This window comes from Geotrypetes seraphini, chromosome 11 (genome assembly GCF_902459505.1).
Source record: "Geotrypetes seraphini chromosome 11, aGeoSer1.1, whole genome shotgun sequence".
NCBI classification, from domain to species: domain Eukaryota; kingdom Metazoa; phylum Chordata; class Amphibia; order Gymnophiona; family Dermophiidae; genus Geotrypetes; species Geotrypetes seraphini.
The window spans coordinates 98,030,033-98,048,963 of NC_047094.1; the positions used below are offsets into that span (position 1 = coordinate 98,030,033).

At 48.6% G+C, this 18,931-nt stretch overlaps 1 protein-coding gene across 3 annotated transcripts in view; it reads right to left on the reverse strand.

The window, feature by feature from the left end:
* PHACTR3 (phosphatase and actin regulator 3) overlaps positions 1 to 18,931 on the reverse strand; it is a 312,301-nt gene that overhangs the window by 154,619 nt on the left and 138,751 nt on the right. For 2 of the 3 annotated variants that reach the window (XM_033914119.1, XM_033914118.1), the window contains exon 1: positions 5,283 to 5,483. The exons of the other annotated variant lie outside the window; for it this stretch is intronic. In XM_033914119.1, coding sequence (XP_033770010.1) covers positions 5,283 to 5,394 — 112 coding nt within the window. In that variant the 5' untranslated portion in view covers positions 5,395 to 5,483. Of the gene's footprint in view, positions 1 to 5,282; positions 5,484 to 18,931 lie in introns of those variants that run through there. 3 annotated transcript variants of the gene reach the window in all.

Sequence of the window (18,931 nt, forward strand, 5' to 3'; positions counted from 1 at the left end):
CACACGGCCTCTGTTTTACATACAAAGGAGCAGCAAATTTGGGAAAGAGGGAGAGAGATGTAACAATTTCAAAAATCTTTTGCAGCTGTGTTTAAAGCCCTCAGGGCTAAATGCACTAAAGTCTGCGATCGTTGCTTACCTATTTTGACAGATTTAGCGACGATCGTATTTGCTGTCCCAATGCAGAAATGGCTCACTGCATGTTTTTCCCCTTGTATGTCCATTTTCTGATCCTGCCATGCAAATTACCTATTTAATATTTAAGCCCCATGCAAACTAGCCAAATGACTGCTGCACTTGGCTATGCCCAACCCTTCCCTCCCCCCAACGGTTTTAGCAATCCAAAATATGTGACTGGTCAAGACCAGTCACTTACCTGTCTACCGATTTTTTATTTTATTTATTTATTTTTAAATGGGTAAAGATGCTGTGCATGTTACACACGCAGTGTCCCATTAACCCCCCCCCCCACGACCGGCACCAAAACCACCACGACCAGCACTGAAAATGGCAGGAGGGATGCACAATCCCTCCTGATATCCCAACCCACCTTATTCCCCTGTGTGAGAAAAACATGGTAGGAGGGATGCTCACTCCCTCCTGCAATCCCAACTGACCGCCCGCAGCAAAATGGCACACTCTCTCCTGCCATAAAGGCTCCCCTGTGCCAATCTACCCCCCCCCTTGCTGTGGCAATCATTCCCTGCCCTCCCCCCCGAAAAAAAGGCAGGAGGGATGCCCACTCCCTCCTGCCATCACAGGACCTTTTAAGTTGGTAGCAGGAGGGGTGCTCAGTCCCTCCATCTCTGAGGTTCGCCAGTCTAAACTGGCGGGCCTTCCCCTCCCCGGTGCATGGACAGTCCTCAGAGCAGGAGGGACTGAGCACCCCCTCCTGCTCCCAACTTAAAAGGTACGAAGGGGTGGGTTGGCATAGGAGGTCCTTTTTTTTCTTGCTCGGGGTATCCCTGCTGCCATTTTTTCTCATGCAGGGTGTGTATGTGTGTGTGTGTATGTGTGTATGATTGACATTAAAGGAGGGATTTAGGCATGCCTCCTGCCATTTTCGCTGCCACGGTGCAGGGAGGGGGGAGGTAATTCCCAGTGCCAATCGGGTGGGTGGTTGTTTTTTTTCTTTCTTGGTATTTTAATATATTTATGGGCCATATATTTTGCATGGGCCATATATTTTGCACTTAAGAACATAAGAATTTCTGCTACTGGGTCAGACCAGTGGTCCATCGTGCCCAGCAGTCCGCTCACACTGCAACGTCCAGGCCAAAGACCAGTGCTCTAAATGAGTCCAGCCTCACCTACATACGTTCCAGTTTAGCAGGAACTTGTCCAACTTTGTCTTGAATCCCTGGAGGGTGTTTTCCCCTATAACAGACTCCAAAGAGCGTTCCAGTTTTCTACCACTCTCTGGGTGAAGAAGAACTTCCTTACGTTTCTACGGAATCTATCCCCTCTCAACTTTAGAGAGTGCCCTCTCGTTCTCCCTACCTTGGAGAGGGTGAACAATCTGTCTTTATCTCTTCAGTATTTTGTATGTTTCCGATGATGTCTCCTCTTTTGAAGGAAGAAGAGGCCCAGTTTCTCCATTCTCTCACTGTATGGCAACTCCTCCAGCCCCTTAACCATTTTAGTCGCTCTTCTCTGGACCTTTTTGAGTAGTACTATGTCCATCTTCATGTATGGCGACCAGTGCTGGACGCAGTACTCCAGTTGAGGGCGCACCATGGCCCGGTACAGCGGCATGATAACCTTCTACGTCCTGTTCATGATCTCCTTCTTATCATTCTTACATTTTGTTCGCCCTTTTTGCCGCTGCCACACATTGCACAGACAGCTTCATCGACATTGTCGATCATAACTCCCAAGTCTCTTTCCATGGAGGTCTCTCCAAGTACCGCCCCGGACATCCTGTATTCGTGCATGAGATTTTTGTTACCGACATGCATCACTTTGCATTTATCCACGTTGAACCTCATCTGCCATGTCGATGCCCATTTCTTGAGTTTGATTATGTCACGTTGCAGAACTTCGCAATCCCCCTGTGTCTTCACTACTCTGAATAATTTCGTATCATCCGCAAATTTAATCACCTTACTCATCGTACCAATGTCCAGATCGTTTATAAAGATGTTGAAGAGTACGGGTCCAAGCACCGAGCCCTGCGGCACCCCACTGGTGATGCTTTTCCAGTCCGAGTATTGTCCATTTATCCCCACTCTGTTTCTTATGCTCTAGCCAGTTTTTAATCCACGTGAGTATTTCACCCTCGATTCCATGGCTTGCAGTTTTCCAAAGTAGTCATTCATGTGGAACCTTGTCGAATGCCTTCTGAAAATCCAGATATACAATGTCGATTGGGTCGCCCTTGTCTATCTGCCTGTTTATTCCCTTGAAGAAGTGCAGCAAGTACATCAAACAAGATCTGCCTTTGCTGAAACCGTGCTGACTGGTCCTCATCAGACCGGTGATCAATGATGCGGTCCTTTATCAGCGCCTCTACCATCTTTCCCGGTACCGAGGTCAGACTCAGCAGTCTGTAGTTTCCCAGATCTCCCCTCAAACCTTTTTTGAAGATCGGCGTAACATTCAATGTGACACGGACAAGAGGACATGGACTGAAGCTAAGAGGGGACAAGTCCAGGCCAAATATCAGGAAGTTCTGCTTCACGCAACAAGTGGTGGACACCTGGAATGCTCTCCCAGAGGAGGTTATTGCAGAATCCACCGTTCTAGGATTTAAAAGCAAACTAGATGCACATCTCCTTACGAGAGGCATAGAGGGATATGGGTGACTAAAATTACGCCAGGTGTACACCTGGCTGGGCCTCCGCGTGTGCGGATCGCCGGACTTGATGGACTGAAGGTCAGATCCAGAGATGGCAGTTCTTATGTTCTTATTCGCCACCTTCCATTCTTTTGGAATCTTTCCCGATTTGATCAACAGATTGGCTATTAATTGAAGCAGTTCAGCTATAGTCCCTTTCAGTTCCTTGATAACCCTCAGATGTATGCCATCCAGTCCCAGGGATTTATCGCTCATAAGCCTATCAATCTGCCTGCATACCTCTTCTAGACTGACCTTCAGCCCTGTCAGTTTCCCGTCTTCGTTTCCATGTAAAACATCTGTCTCCATTACAAAAAGAAAAAAAAGGTTTCATGCCCTGAACAGCTGAGTGGCAGTAGGCTGATTCGGGGTTTCCCCTGTTCTCAGCTGTTCGGGCTTCCCATGCCGGCTTTGCACATGTGTGAGGGTCACTCTCACAGTGATAAGTCAGGCGGGAGAGACAGAGATTGGGACGAACCTCTGATTGAGTCATTGGCATGCTTACTTTTTTGTACATCAATAGCTCTTTTTGAATTGGCCAGCAATCGGATAGGATTGAACCCATGCAGTCTTACCAATCCTGCTTAGTGCATCTAGCCCTAAGTATATCTGCTCGGTATATTCTCTAGCACCTCTCCCCTGTTATGTAGGGTCAGTCAAATTCAAGTTGTCAGTTTATAGGATAGTGATACATGTGGGTATGGGGAATCAGATAGGATGACCTGGTTAGATAAGGGCTCTTTTATGAAAGCACTTAAAAAAAAAAAAAGCTTGCTGCAAAACGGTTAAAAGATTTTGCTGCAGTTTGTCTTAGTACATGCTAAAATATGCAAGGAGTGTGTCCTGGGTGGAGAAAACGCATTGAAAATTGGCCCATGCAAAGGGCCTGATTTTCTATGGTGCATAAATGCAACTAAATTTGCATATGCAAATCTAAGCAGATTGCCGATTTGTGCATGCAACTTTAATTATTTAACAAGGTAATCATTGCCAATAATTAGCATTACTTGGAATTTCCACACACAACTTCTAAGCATATTCTATAAAATGGTGTGCATTAATTTGAGTGCATGAATCTCAAAAGGGGGCGCACAACTTAGGTGCAGGTATTTAGGCCTGGTTTTCATTGGCCTAAACTGGAATGCACTCCCCCCTCCCAATTTGTGGTTTTAGGATTCGCGATTTCCTAAAACCGGAATCACCCCTACCTCCCTCCCGCCTCCTGGACCTCCCCGGACCTTACCTGGTGTTTCGGGGCAGAAGCAATCTTCCTACGCTCCTGCCCTGTGCAGATCACTCATAGAAAATTGCTGCAGTGAGTTCTGCACAGGGCAGGAGCGTAGGAAGATTGCTCCTGCCCCGAAAGACCGCTAGACCACCAGGTAAAGTCCGGGGAGGGCGGGGGTGGGTCAGAGCTGGCCCAAAAGTGAATTTTCAATATTCGCAGGCCAGCTCTGCCCCTAACCCCCATGAATATTGAGAGAGGAGTGTACCTACACAGGGGTGCTGAAAACCAACCAACTTCCTAAATTCTGAATGTTATTTTGCCACTGTAGCTGAAAAGAGTTCTCTTATTTGTGGCCATTTTGAAGTGCGCCATTTCTGCTTATCTTGTTGCGTGAAAGCGTGTGGAAGTGCTGATGATGAGTGAAGTTATGCTATTACTTTTCCCCTGATGTAGCCTTGATAAGGCGAAATAGAAGTGCTTTCTGTCGGGGGCAAGCCTTTTTGGAGCATTTCAAGAAGAAGCAAGTAACATACTGCCTGAGAGAGACGACTTTAAGACAAGTCTTCCACGCATTTGCATATCAAAGTTAGAATTGAGAACTATCTTTTTCCCAGCTGTAGTCATTGCAACATGTTTGATGCAGGGTAAATCATTTTTTTTTCATCCAGTCTAAACGCAAAGAAAATGAGTTTGGAAAAATAACACTCCTCTTTTACTAAGGTGCGCTAGGCTTTTTAACGTGTGGTAAATATTAGCACGTGCTAAACGCTAACGCATGCATGTTATTCTATGGCCGTGTTAGCGGTTAGCGCACGCATTGATTTAGTGCGCGTTGTACGTGCGCTAAAACACAATAGCGCACCTTAGTAAAAAAGGGCCGAAGTTTATTGAAATAAATGAAAGATTGGTATAATATATATGTGCTGAGTTTTTTCAGACCTGTGATGATACGGGTGGCTTAGGGTACAATGCAGTCCCGGCTGCCCGTGTATGAGGTCTGTTTTCTCCGGGGGGGGGGAGGGGGGGGTTGTATTTATGATTTTTTGTCTTCTTTCAGTTTTGGTTTTGGATGAATGTGGTCTTCTGCTAAACTAATTTACAGTACGTCTTTTTGGAGTCCTTGCTTAGTATACACGACTGTACCCCCCATATTTAGTGGTCTAATCACTACCTTAAAAGTGCCATGAATGCTGCAGTCATGTGTAAAATAGGACTAACCTGTTCCACTTTTATGTATCCTGAGGCTTGACGTAGGCTGTAGCATTGGGAGCACTGGGGGGCTGGGCAGCTGGCCTAGCGGTCTCTCTGGGTGCTTAAAAGGGGAGTCCATTGAGTTAGAAATGTGTAAGGCCTGTGAAATTCGTTCCACTGTAGCCAATGGATTGGTGTTTTCTGGCTCCTCGGTGGTCGCACAGTGTTTCCTGGCTAGGGAAAAAAAAAAAAAAAGAGAAGAAAAGCAAAGTCACAGAATTCATGTGACATGAAGCTTCTGAGCGGACAGAGGGCAGGGATGGAGAGAGATGCCGGAACATTGCACTGTACCTGGAATATAAGACAGAAGTCTGAGCAGCTGTAATACTATCCTTCCTTACATAAATAGTCAAACCAGCATCAGGCAGAGTGCGGGAAAAAATACTTTAGTTAAGATTTACAGCAAATAGAGCACGGAGTGGGATGATCACTGAGAGACCCACCCTGCGGTACTCAGGCCCCCTTCAACCAGCTACAGAATCCATGAAAAGGCAGCAGTGAGTGTGCAAAAACGGAGCTCTTTTATTAATACTTGAGGACCAGGTCATTTTCAATCAAGAAATGGAAAACGTGCTGGTACTCAATACCCCTGAGAATCCCCTCAAAAAAATTAAAAAAAAGCCCTGCCTACAAGTGTTACACTCAATTAAACAAATTCTTGTCATCTCTTCAATCGAGCAGCCAGTACTCCCTGCCTAAATCGTTTTGTTGCAATGTCTTTCGCGTGATTTTCTGGTTGGCCTGTCACCCTCTACCACCCCTCTGCTCTAGCGCCAATGTGTTGTTCCCAGCAGTACCTGCATCCTCCTCTTCCTTGGACTGTTGCTCCTCTCCCGAAGAGCTCAGGTTTGCTGTTGGCTGTGGTGTAACTGCTGCTGTTGCTGTGTTTCCCTGCTGCGTCTCTTCGGAGGTGAATGCCTGGCATATGGGGGGTGAAAGGTCACTGTGTATTGTTCTGGTGGCACCATCAGCAGTATATGCTTTGCCTTCAGCATCTAAAACATCACGTCATTTAACCTTCATTAAACCGCTATTCGTACCAATCTGCGAATTATTACACTATCTGCCTTCAGGAACTTACCTTTCAGTTTCTTTTAGAAAGTTCCTGTTTTCAGGACTTAAATGCCCCCCCCCCAAAAAAAAAAAAAAGTAACGAGTTTAAAAACAAAAGAAAATGTGCTGAAAATCTTTGACTGGAGATAACAATTGTGTTATCTGAGTTACATCATCGCTAACTGGACTATTCAACAGGTACCACAACCACTTCTTAAAAGACCACCAGAGCACTCCCCTTTTCTCCGAAGGTTATCGTTCCCTCCCAACCTCCACCAACCCTCACTCAATTCTATTTCCCTGTTGGACAGGTCCCTACTGAGGCAAGGGTTGGCTCTGGTCACTAATATGTCCACACATGGCTACATTATTTGAAGGGCAAAAACATTATGAGGGGTATTTTCAATAGTACGTCTAAGTCAGACTTTGGACGTTTCCCACTAAACGGCCAAAATTGGACTGCCAAAAGTATCTATTTTCAAAAATGCTGGATGGTCCAAATTTTATTTATTTATTTTTTTTTTAAATCGTCTAGTTAGACGTCTTCGCCACCAGGACATCTAACTTTAGACCCCATTTTCGACCACAAAACCGTCTAAGTTGACAACATCCAAATGAAGCCCATTAGAAGACTGCCCACACAGACATGCCAACAGAATATTGGGCCACACTAGAAGGCACTGCTGTGAACTTCACATAAACAGTGCCAGAAGTACATCTCACCATAACCCCTTCTAATGTACGGTGAGCCCTGCAAAACTCCCCTAAAACCTACTATACCCACTTGTCCACCACCCCAATAGCCCTTATTTTATTTATTTATTTAAAAATTTATATACCGCATAATTATGCGGTTTACAAAATTACATACATACTAAAGAAACACTGTAAGTAGCACCTATACAGCAGTACTGTAGGGTTTTGAGGGGGCTCACACTGTCCACCTTAAATGTTGTAGTTAGAGTAGATTATGGGCCTGGCTTCTCCTCTCTATGGTTCACTAGCCCACCCACCTGACTACATAAGACACCTGTGTGATGCTCTACAAGGCTTTCCCATACCAAGTGCTGCTGTTCTAGAGCCAGGTATGTACTGTTTTATTCAAATTTTTTTTTTTGGGGGGGTTGGGGGTCAGTGACCACTGGGGGAGTGTGTGGGGGTCATTACTTAATCCTTCCAGTGATCCTCAGGTCAGTTTGGATACCCTTTTGGCACTTCTCAAACAAGTCTAGGTAAAAACGTCTAAAGTTCCGTCCAAGACAGCTGGGGAAAGGTTTGATTATAGTGGCAGGATGTCCAGGTCTAAGCCCGCCCAAATCCCACCCATTCTCCACCTCCCAACACACCCATTTCTACTCTGGATGCACAGTGGGTTAGAAGTCCTGCTAGACGTCCAGCAAGTCATCTTTGAAAATGCCCACTCGAACGTTTTGTCAAGTTAGACATCCAAGCACTGGGTTATGCTGTCTTTTGGACATCTATCTTTTTTGAAAATGAACCTCTATGTAAGCAAACATTTGCAGCAAAGTGTAGTGGAACTGTATCCCATCATAAGAAATGAATTTCCGTTCAAGCACAAACTTGTGCATAAAACGCTGTGGAAATTCTTTTTTTTGCAAGCGTGCACTTTAGCAGGTATGGGCAAAAGTCTAATGTCAATATTCAAAAAAGGAGATAGACCAGCATTAAACTGCCCCGCTCCCACAGATCAGATCCCTTGAAGGACTCCTCAGCTTTACAAAAGCAACAAAAACATACGTCTTCATCTAACTGCCCCCGCCCTTGACTGATGGACTACAAAGAAATGTGCAGTATATTGGTCCAGAACCAGTATATATGACATAGGGAAAACTTGTATTGTAAAATCTTGCACTGTAGCTATGGCAATTCTAACATGTAAACTATCTGTGTGTCAAATTAGGATAAAACTTGTACTGAAAACCTTGCAATGTAAGGATAACTTTGGCAAACTGTAACCGATAAACTGTATATTATGTATATTAATATTAGACCTAGTAGGTTCTGAGCTCTTTGGGGACAACAAGATAGAAAACTAATTTAATTAATTAATTAATTAAACTAGAAACTGGGAAAAGGCCGACAGTCACTCAGAAGTGCAAGGCTCAGAACAAGGTAACTTCAAAAGATATCAGCAAAACAGAAGAGCTAGGGCATCCTGATAGTGAGACTGCAATAGAGACACAGTAGATCTGGGAGCTCGTTTTCAAAACACTTACGGTACCCCCCTCTTTTAGAAAGGTGCGCTAAGCTTTTTAATGCACGCTAAACACGGGCTAAATGCTAACATGTGCATGTTATCCTATGGGCGTGTTAGCGGTTAGCGCACGCGTTAATTTAGCGCACGCTAAATCTGCGCTACAACACTTAGCGCGCCTTTTGTAAAAGAGGGCCTTAGACACACAAAGTACCACAGGTTATTATGGTACTTTGGCGCTGTTACTATGGTTCTTTGGCAGCCGCCTTAAAAGCGACTGCTGACAGCATGCCAAGCATGTGATGGCGCCGTTTGGAGAATTGCGCCTCCATCAAAGATAGGCGCCAGAGATGTAGGCCAGGGGTTTCCAGGCCTAAATTTCCAGCGTCTACCTTTGATGTGAATTGCGCCTCTGGAGATGCCTACCGGCGCTTAATGCCACTTCCGGCATTAGCCACTTCTATAGTGGCATTAGGAATCGCTAGGCGCCTCCGGAGGCGCGATTCCTGAGCTTTTGTTTAGGCGCCGGTAGGCGATTTGAATTTTTACTTAATGACTATTTAAAATGGCTTTTTCCTCTTAACTCAGGCGTCTAAGTTAAGGTGTCATTTATAGAATTTCGGTGCTTTGAAAATGAGCTCCCAGGTGTCTTTAAATGCAGTTAGTAGACACTGAAGAAGCATTCAATACACTCATAAATTGGTGATACAAAGTTCAAATTGCATTCAGAACAGTGCTCAGAGTTGTTCTTGGTGTCAGACCAACACAGCGGAATACACCGAATGTTAAAAGGCTGTGGCCAAACTCTCAGTCATTGCACATGTTCAATAGATAAATGAAATCTTCAACTTTGAAAAAGTATTGAGTAAAGCACTTATCTGATAACTAAACAGTGATGAAAAATGCTTCCCTCCTGCCTTTTGTTCTTTAAATACAGAACAGACAAATTTCAAAGATTGCAAATTATCGCTGTGAATTCCTGAGTAAGTTGTAAATAGAAATAACAAGCATTGGGGTCTTTTTATTAAGGCATGTTAACCAATTTAGTACACGCTAAAGATTAGCGCGCACTATATGCTAAGGCATCCATTATATCCATTATATTCCATATATTCTATTATATGCTAAGGCATCCATTATATGCTAAATCGATTAGCGCACCTTAATAAAAGGACCCCATTGTTTGAAATGTTTGTATGCAAAGATTAGAAGCTTAGGAAATATTATGGGAGACTTAGAACACTTTGCACTAAATGAAAAGATAGATGTAATAAGCATCCCTGAGACCTGGTAGAAGGAAGATAATCAATAGGACAACGTCATACCAGGGTACAAATTATATTGCAGAGATAGGGTAGATTGAATTGGTGGAGATGTAGCATTATATGTTAGAGGGTCTTGAATGAAATAGACTATAAATTCTGCAGGATACAAAACACATCTTGGAATCCCTATGGATAGAAATTCCACATATAAAGGGGAAAAGGATAGTGACAGGAGTGTACTATCCACCTGGCCAGGATGAACAGACAGATGCTGAAATGTTATCAGAAATTAGGGAGGATATCAAACTTGGGTAACACAGTAATAATGGGTGACTTCAATTACCAAAACAACAAAAAGATTGTGGAACAGAAGATCGGATGTACCAGCTTGTAGTATGATAAGCATCCAAATAACTTAAAAACAATGATTTTAAAGGCAATCCACAAAGTCACAAGTGACTCACAAGATAAAACCCAAATAATGTATAAAATACATATGACCCAACATAAAAATGGCAAAATAAAAATGTCTTCCTCAGGGGTTTTATGGGGTCCTACAAAATGGAAAGAGAAAAGATTTAGAAATATATATACATATTTTATTTATTTAAAATAACCAAGAATAAGTTTTGGAACACATGTAATAAAAATGAATGTGTGAGAGGAAATGAAATGGTGAAAAGACAATGATGCTAAAAAAGCAGGACAAATGGTAATAATTAATCCACAAAAAGAAGGTATGCACCAAGACCCTTCCCTTCCCTTGTTTAAAAGCAGACTGAAAACCCACCTTTTGGATATAGCCTTCAATCCATAACCCTACTCCCCACTGCCCTCCAACCCAGCCAGCAGATTAACCATTCCCCCTAACTGCATCCATGGCATCCTGTTTGTCTGTCTTATCTGTTTAGATTGTAAGCTCCTTCGAGCAGGGACTGTCTTCTTTTTGACTCTGTACAGTGCTGCATATGTCTGGTAGCGCTATAGAAATAATTCATAGTAGTTGTAGTAGTGTGAAGAGTTTCAGTCTTTGGGAAGCAGAGCTGAGATTGTGATGTCATAATGCCTCATTCCACCAATGCCTAAGAGCCAACCTCATCAGCGATGTCACAATGGCTTGATTGTCCTGCCCACTGCCCTCCAACCCAGCCAGCAGATTAACTGCATCCATGGCATCCTGTTTGTCTGTCTTATCTGTTTAGTTTGTAAGCTCTTTCGAAGCGGAAGAGCTTCTTACTGCGGGCCGGCGAGGTAAATGCTCCGATGCTCATTCAGTTTCTAAGAGTGTTGGAACATTTACCTCGCTGGCCCACAGTAAGAAGTTCTGTAGGCTGTCAGCTGGCGCCGGCACCTCTCCTCCTCATCGGTGTCTCTCATCTGCCCGCACCTCTCCTCCGCCAGTAACCCCTACTGGCATAGAAATAGGCTCAGGGCCGCAGCTGGAGGGCCTCAGCGCATGCGTGGACGTTGACATGATGATATCACGCATGCACGTTGACATCTGTGCACTTCAGGATGCCCTCCGGCCGCAGCACCGAGTTTAATGTGCCGCGGTGTCAAAACGTTTGCAGGACACTAGGTTAGACAAACCAGTTTACCCCGATAAACCACTATTATCCCAGTAAATGTATTTCTCTCTTAAAAGAAAAATTAAAAAGAGGGAGAGAACTATCCATTCAGTGCCATCCACCTAACCTCTGTCCTTTGAATCACTCACATATGTTTGGGGGCTTAAGTAATAATAGTAATAATAACTTATTTCTTATACTAGTCTTTAAGCCCGTTACATTAACGGGTGCTAGAATATATGTATGTCTGTCTTTCATTCTTTCTTTCTCTCTCTCTCCCCTTGGCCGCTTTCTGTCTCTCTTTCCTCGGCTGTCAACCATCACCCCTTGCCTGTTCCACCTGTCCAGCAGTAGGCCTTCTCCCTTCCTTTTACCTCCCCCTGTCCAGCAGCACTCCTTACCTGCTCTCCCTGTCCAGCAGCACTTCTTCCCTGCTCCCCAGTCACTCTTCCCTGCTCCCCCTGTCCAGCAGCACTTCTTCCCTGCTCCCCAGTCACTCTTCCCTGCTCCCCCTGTCGAGCAGCACTTCTTACCTGCTCCCCTGTTCCTCTTCCCTGCTCTCCCTGTCCAGCAGCACTCCTTCTTTTCTCCCCCTGACCCTCTTCCCTGCTCCCCCTGCCCAGCAGCACTTCTTACTTTCTCCCCCTGACCCTCTTCCCTGCTCCCCCTGTCCAGCAGCACTCCTTACCTGCTCCCCCTGTCCAGCATGCGGCTCCTATCAGCATTCCCTCCACTTCCATTTCCTTGTGCATCAGCATTTCCCCCCTCCCTACTTCCCTGTGCAGCATTTTCCTCCCTCCCCACTTCCCTGTACAGCATCTGCAGCAGCATTTCTTCCCCTGTCCATTTTCCGTTGAGAGCTGCTATCTTCAGCTGTTTGTTGTTTTTTTTTTGTAGTTGAAAGCCACCGCTGCAATTAGGGTTCGCCGGCCGCCAGCGCTCAGCCGCACCCTGAGAGCCGGGTGAGAGCAGCGACCTGCAGTTGTGTATTTTTTTATTTTTTTTTTTTAGTTGAAAGCCGCCGCCGCCGCAGCTCCTCTCTCGATCGTGGTGCAGAGCGGGAGGCGGGGCCTCAGCACCGGTCGGGCGGCTCGCGGCGCCGGCCCTCAGGAGCTCGAGGTCGGTGGCGGACATGCGTGGCAAAGAGGAACAGAGATCGTTGGCGGCGCGAGATGGAGAGCAGGTGACGTAAAACCCGCGCATGCGCACTCGTGTTTCCGCGACGGGATCAGGGAACACGATTTTTTTAGTGCGCATGCGCGGCCTATCATTTTATTATATTAGATACCACCAAAGCCATAATAGTTCTAGGCGGTTTACAATAAAGAAAGATTGGACAATCAGCGAATGGGTACAGTCAGCAAAAGGGTACAATCAGCAGATACAGTCAGCGAATGGGTACAATCAGCAGATACAGATACAATTAATATATGTAAGCAAGGAACTGGTACAATAAAGGTCAAAGTAAGGAGATCGGGAAGGAAGGTACGGAGGGAGGTCTTGGGGAGCAAGGGTAGGGTAAGGTGTCTTAGGCTACAAATCGGTTAAATAGATTAGTTTTTAATAATTTTCTGCAGTTTAGGTAGGATGAGGAGCGCGAGAAAATATTGCTCAGCCAATCATTTAGATGACCTGCTTGGAAGGCTAGAGTTCTGTTCAGGTATCTTTTGTAACGGCAGGCCTTTAGAGTTGGATGGCTGAAGAGATGAGCTCTGCAAGTGGGTCTGGATGGACAATCTAAGGTAAAATGGGGGATCATGTATAAGGGGGCCGGACCATGGATGAATTTATAACAGAGTCAGGCAAACTTATTACTATTCGCACTTACAGTGACAAGATATATATATTTTTTTCTATTTTGCATCTGGCACTGCTTTGCATTCATAAAGCACAGTTACTTACCGTAACAGGTGTTATCCAGGGACAGCAGGCATATATTCTCACATGTGGGTGACGTCATCTACGGAGCCCCAGCGCGGACAGCTTTTCAAGCAAACTTGATTGAAGTTTCAAGTTTGCTACACTGCACCACGCATGTGCATGCCTTCTTGCCCACTAGAGGGCGCATCCCCACCTCGTGGTCCTCAGTTCCATAACCAGCAAAGAAGCCATCCCCGGGGAGGTGGGTGGGTTGTGAGAATATATGCCTGCTGTCCCTGGATAACACCTGTTACGGTAAGTAACTGTGCTTTATCCCAGGACAAGCAGGCATGATATTCTCACATGTGGGTGACCTCCAAGCCAACCAAAAAAGGGCAGGTGGGAGGATGGCAATTTAGGAAAACAGGTTACGTAACACCGACTGGCCAAACCGGCCGTCGCTTCTGGACAAAGTGTCCAGACAGTAGTGGGAGGTGAACGTATGAACCGAAGACCAAGTGGCAGCTTTACAAATGTCCTCCACAGGAGTAGACCGGAGGAAAGCAACAGAAGCTGCCATCGCCCGGACCTTATGCCCCGTGACTCGACCATGGAGCGTGAGACCAGCCTGAGCGTAGCAAAAAGAAATACAAGCAGCTAGCCAGTTGGACAAGGTGCGCTTGGAAATAGGATGTCCCAGCCGATTAGGATCAAAGGACAAAATTAATTGAGGAACCTTCCGATGAGACTTGGTACGTTGGAGATAAAAAGCCAACGCCCTCTTACAGTCCAGCTTGTGAAGCGCCGCCTCACCAGGATGAGAGTGGGACTTCGGGAAGAACACCGGAAGAACAATAGACTGATTGAGGTGGAAATCAGACACAACCTTAGGTAGAAATTTAGGATGGGTGCGAAGAACCACCTTGTCATGATGGAATACAGTAAAGGGCGGGTCCGCAACCAAAGCCTGTAGCTCACTAATCCGACGAGCAGACGTGAGCGCAAGTAAAAAGACTACCTTCCAAGTGAGAAACTTAAGAAGAGACTTGTCCATTGGCTCAAAAGGAGGTTTCATCAGCTGAGCCAAGACCACATTAAGATCCCAAACTACCGGAGGAGGTTTCAGAGGAGGATTAACATTAACTAAACCCCTCATGAAACGAACCACCAGAGGATGCAGAGAGAGAGAACGTCCCTCTAGATGCCGATGGAAAGCAGCAATAGCACTGAGATGCACCCGGATGGAAGTTGTCTTCAGTCCAGACTCAGACAAATGCAACAAATATTCCAGAACCGAGGACACCGGAACCAAACCTGGATCCAGACGGTGCGAGGTACACCAGGATGAAAATCTGGTCCACTTCTGGGAATAACAAAGCCGAGTCGAGGCCTTGCGCGAGGCTTCCAACACCTCCCTGACCGCCGAAGTCAGGGGGAAAGGAACCACGCCGTCAGATGTAGTGACTACAGATTGGGATGCAACAGCGAACCCCGACTCTGAGATAGCAGAGAGGGAAACACAGGCAGAAGTAGAGGCTCCCTGACACTGAGTTGAAGGAGCAGGGAGAACCAGTGCTGACGAGGCCAACGAGGCGCGATGAGAATCATAGTGGCTCCGGACGACTTGAGGTGAACCAACGTCCTCAAGATCAGAGGAAAAGGAGGAAACGCATAAAGGAATCTCCCTCCCCAGTCGAGAAGGAAGGCATCTGCCTCGAGATGGTCCCGGGAGTAAATCCGTGAACAATAGAGGGGCAATTTGTGAGTCTCCGGGGAGGCAAACAGATCCACCTGAGGCGTTCCCCAGCGGTCGAAGACCTCGCGCAGAACTCGGGAGTTTAGCGACCACTCGTGCGGCTGGAGAAGACGACTGAGTTTGTCGGCCAGACAATTCTTCTCTCCCTGAATGTAAACCGCCCGCAGGAAGATATTCTGGGAAGTCGCCCATTCCCAAAGGCGCAAGGCCTCCTGGCACAGGGACCAGGAGCCCGTTCCCCCTTGCTTGTTTACATAATACATTGCCACTTGGTTGTCCGTCCGTACCAGGACCACCTGATCGCGCAGCAGATGACCGAACGCCCGAGCTGCCAGAAAGATGGCACGAAGCTCCAACACATTGATGTGAGAGACGGTCCTCCGCCGACCATAGCGCTTGAGTCCGCAGACCGTCGAGGTGAGCTCCCCACGCATACTCCGAAGAGTCCGTGGTCAGGACCTTGCGATGTGGAGGGACGAGAAAGAGCAAACCCCCGGAAAGATTGGAAGAGTTGGTCCACCAACGGAGCGATCGTCTCAAGGAAGGAGTGATCGTGACAGGGAAGGAGAGCGGGTCTCGATCCTGACGCCACTGGGAGGCCAAGGTCCACTGAGGAAGTCTCAGATGCAATCTGGCAAACGGCGTGACATGAACAGTCGAAGCCATGTGGCCGAGTAGAATCATCAGCCTGTGCGCAGAGACGGAGCGCTGCAGCGAAATCTGGCGGGCCAGGCAAAGCAGAGCCTCTAGTCTCGACGAGGGAAGGAATGCACGAAGGCAAACCATGTCCAGCACGGCCCCGATAAACTGAAGGGATTGAGCCGGGCACAACTGCGACTTGGGAAAATTTACCTCGAACCCCAGACGTTGAAGAAAACTGATAGTCTGTCGGGTCGCTGAGATAACCCCCTCCCGGGACGGAGCCTTGATCAGCCAATCGTCCAGGTAGGGGAAGACCTCCAGTCCCTGAGTTCTTAGGGCAGCCGCGACCACCACCATACACTTCGTAAAGACCCGAGGAGACGAGGCCAGCCCGAAGGGAAGGACGCGATATTGGAGGTGCAACTCCCCCACCTGGAACCGTAAGTACTGGCGGAAGGCGGGATGCACCGGAACATGAGTATACGCTTCCTTTAGGTCCAGGGAGCACATCCAGTCCCCCGATTCTAACAGAGGGTACAGGACTGGAAGGGACAACATACGGAACTTCTCCCGGACCAGGAACTTGTTGAGCCCCCTGAGGTCCAGAATGGGGCGTAAGTCCCCTGTCTTCTTCGGGACCAAAAAGTAACGGGAGTAATACCCCCGTCCCCTTTGGTTCGGGGGCACGGGCTCCACCGCCCGAAGGCTCAACAAGGACCTGGCTTCCGCCAGGAGAGTAGGAAGCAGGTCTCGACAGCCAGGAGAAGCCCCCGACGGATGTTCTGGCGGCATGGCTAAGAAGTTTAGCGAGTAACCCTCGGAGATGATCCGGAGCACCCAAGCGTCCGACGTGATCTCGGCCCAGGCTGGGAGAAAGGCCTGCAATCGGCCCCCGATAGGAAGGGGGTCTTTTGACAGTGCGGAGGGGGCCCGCCCCCAACCGCGCATCACGTCAAAAAGACGGAGCGGGTTTAGCCGCTCCTTGCGCTAGATGCTTTGGCTGGGACGCCCTGCCCTGCTGTTGGGGACGTCTGGGCGGTGGCCTGGAGAAGGCCGGCGTCGACTTCTGCGGGTACCGTCGCGGAGGGGGTCTAAACGGCTTCTGCGGCGGAGCCCGGGGTTTGGGACGGACCAACGAGGCAATAGAGCGCTCGTGCTCCGACAAACGCTTGGTCGCCGCCTCCAAGGACTCATCAAACAGCTCTGAGCCAACACATAGAAGATTGGCCAGACGCTCTTGCAAATTTTGGTCCATATCCAGGGTACGGAGCCATGCCAGGCGGCACATGGCCACCGAGAAGGCGGACACACGAGAGGCGAGCTCAAATGCGTCGTACACAGCATGGAAGAGGTAGAGACGCAGCTGGGACAAATTGAACATAAAAGCCCCAAAATCCTCTTTATGGGAATCCGGCATGACTCCATAATACCTCGGCAAGGACTTCACCATCTGTCTCAGATAAGACGAGAAGGTGAATGCGTAATTTAGGACCCTGGTCGCCATCAAAGAGTTGGAATAGAGGCGACGCCCAAACTTGTCCAAGGTCCGTCCCTCCCGTCCGAGGGGAACCGCCGCAGAGACCCTGGAGGGCTGCGACTTCTTCAAAGCTGACTCGACCAGTAGGGACTGGTGGGACAGCTGTGCCTTATCAAAGCCCTTGCACGGGACAGTGCGATATTTGGACTCCATCTTAGAAGGCACCGCTGTGACTGTAAGAGGGGAGTCAAGGTTCCTCAAAAAGGTCTGGTTTAGAACCTTATTAAGAGGGAGATGAGGCGTCTCTCTTGGGGGAGAGGGTAAATCCTGCTCCTCCAAAAACTCCTTGGTGTACTTTGATCCTGCTCCCAGGTCAAGGTCCAAAGCCCTTCCCATATCTAGAACAAATCTAGAGAAAGAGGAGGGCTTCGAAGGCGGAGATGGTGATCGAGACGAGCGCCTTGCCAAGAAGGAAGGAGAAGCCTCGCGTGAGTAACGAGGTTCCCTTCCCGTGCCAGACCCCGAACCCCAAGAAGCCGCACCGAGCGATCTAGGCGGGGTCGGGGACCGCCCATGCCCCGAGGAACCCCTTCGGGAAGTCCCCGGGGTATGTGGCACCGAGGCACGCCCCTTTCGTCTTGGCGAAGAGTCCCTCGAGCACTCAACCTCAGACGAACGGAACAGCCTCGGATTGTCGAGGTGTAGTTCGGAGACCCGCAGGGTCTCCGCCCCGGTCGGCGAGGAGCGACCGCGGCATCGAGGAGAGGCCCGTTGGCGTTTGGGCTTCCTCGATCGACGCTTCGCCCGAGGCTGACCCGAGGGCAAGGAACCCCGGGAGGACCTCGACGAGGACGAAGAGGAAGAGATCCTCCGAACTCGCCGCACCTTGTCCCGAGGCCGCACGCTCCGCTCAGGCTGGTCCGCCGAGGTCGAGGGCAAGGTCGGGGCCGAGGCCGAAACCCCCCCCCGGGCCCGAAGTCGAGGGCATCGAGACCGAGGTCACCGACACCGGGGCAGCCGAGGCCGAAGCCTGTTGAAGGTGCGTGAGGGCCCCGGACAGCTCCGAGGCGATGAGAGCCCGGAGCAAGTCCTGGAAGACGGGTACTCCCATCACAGCCGGCAGATCCGGGGCCGTCGGGTGCTCCCTCGAGGGCGACCTCGGTACCGAGTATTCCCGCGGGGCACCCGACTTCGGCGCTCGGGGCGGGGCCGAGGACGGCCCACCCGCCCCCGCCGAGGAACTCGAGGATGGCTTCTTCGAAGCTGAAACAGAAGAAGGAAGTGAAGACTTACCCTTCGCCGACTTCGGAGTCGAAGACACCAGCTTCGACGTCGAGGGCTCCCGGGGTGAGGACGAAGGAGTCGAGGCCGAGGTCAAGGCCGGGGCTGAAGCCGAGGCCGACGTCAAGGCCTTCCCCGCCACGGGGTCCACTGCAAAGAGCTCCGCCATACGCGCCTGACGGCGGCGGAGAGCTCTCCTCTGAAAAGTGGAGCACCGGGAACAAGTGTCGGTGGGGTGCTCAGGGCCCAGACAACGCAAGCACCACCGGTGAGGATCGGTAATTGAAAGGAGCCGATCACACCGGGTGCACTTTTTGAAGCCCGTCACAGGACGGGACATGGGCCCAAAAACCGGCCGGGAACAAGCGAGGTCCCGCGGCCGCGGTTACCGGGAGCCCCCGGAGCCGAACGAAAAAGATTTTTTTTTTTTTTTTTTCGACGAAAACTGAAAGAAATAAAAAGAACAAAAGAGAAAAACACAGCGACCGAGTCAAAAAAG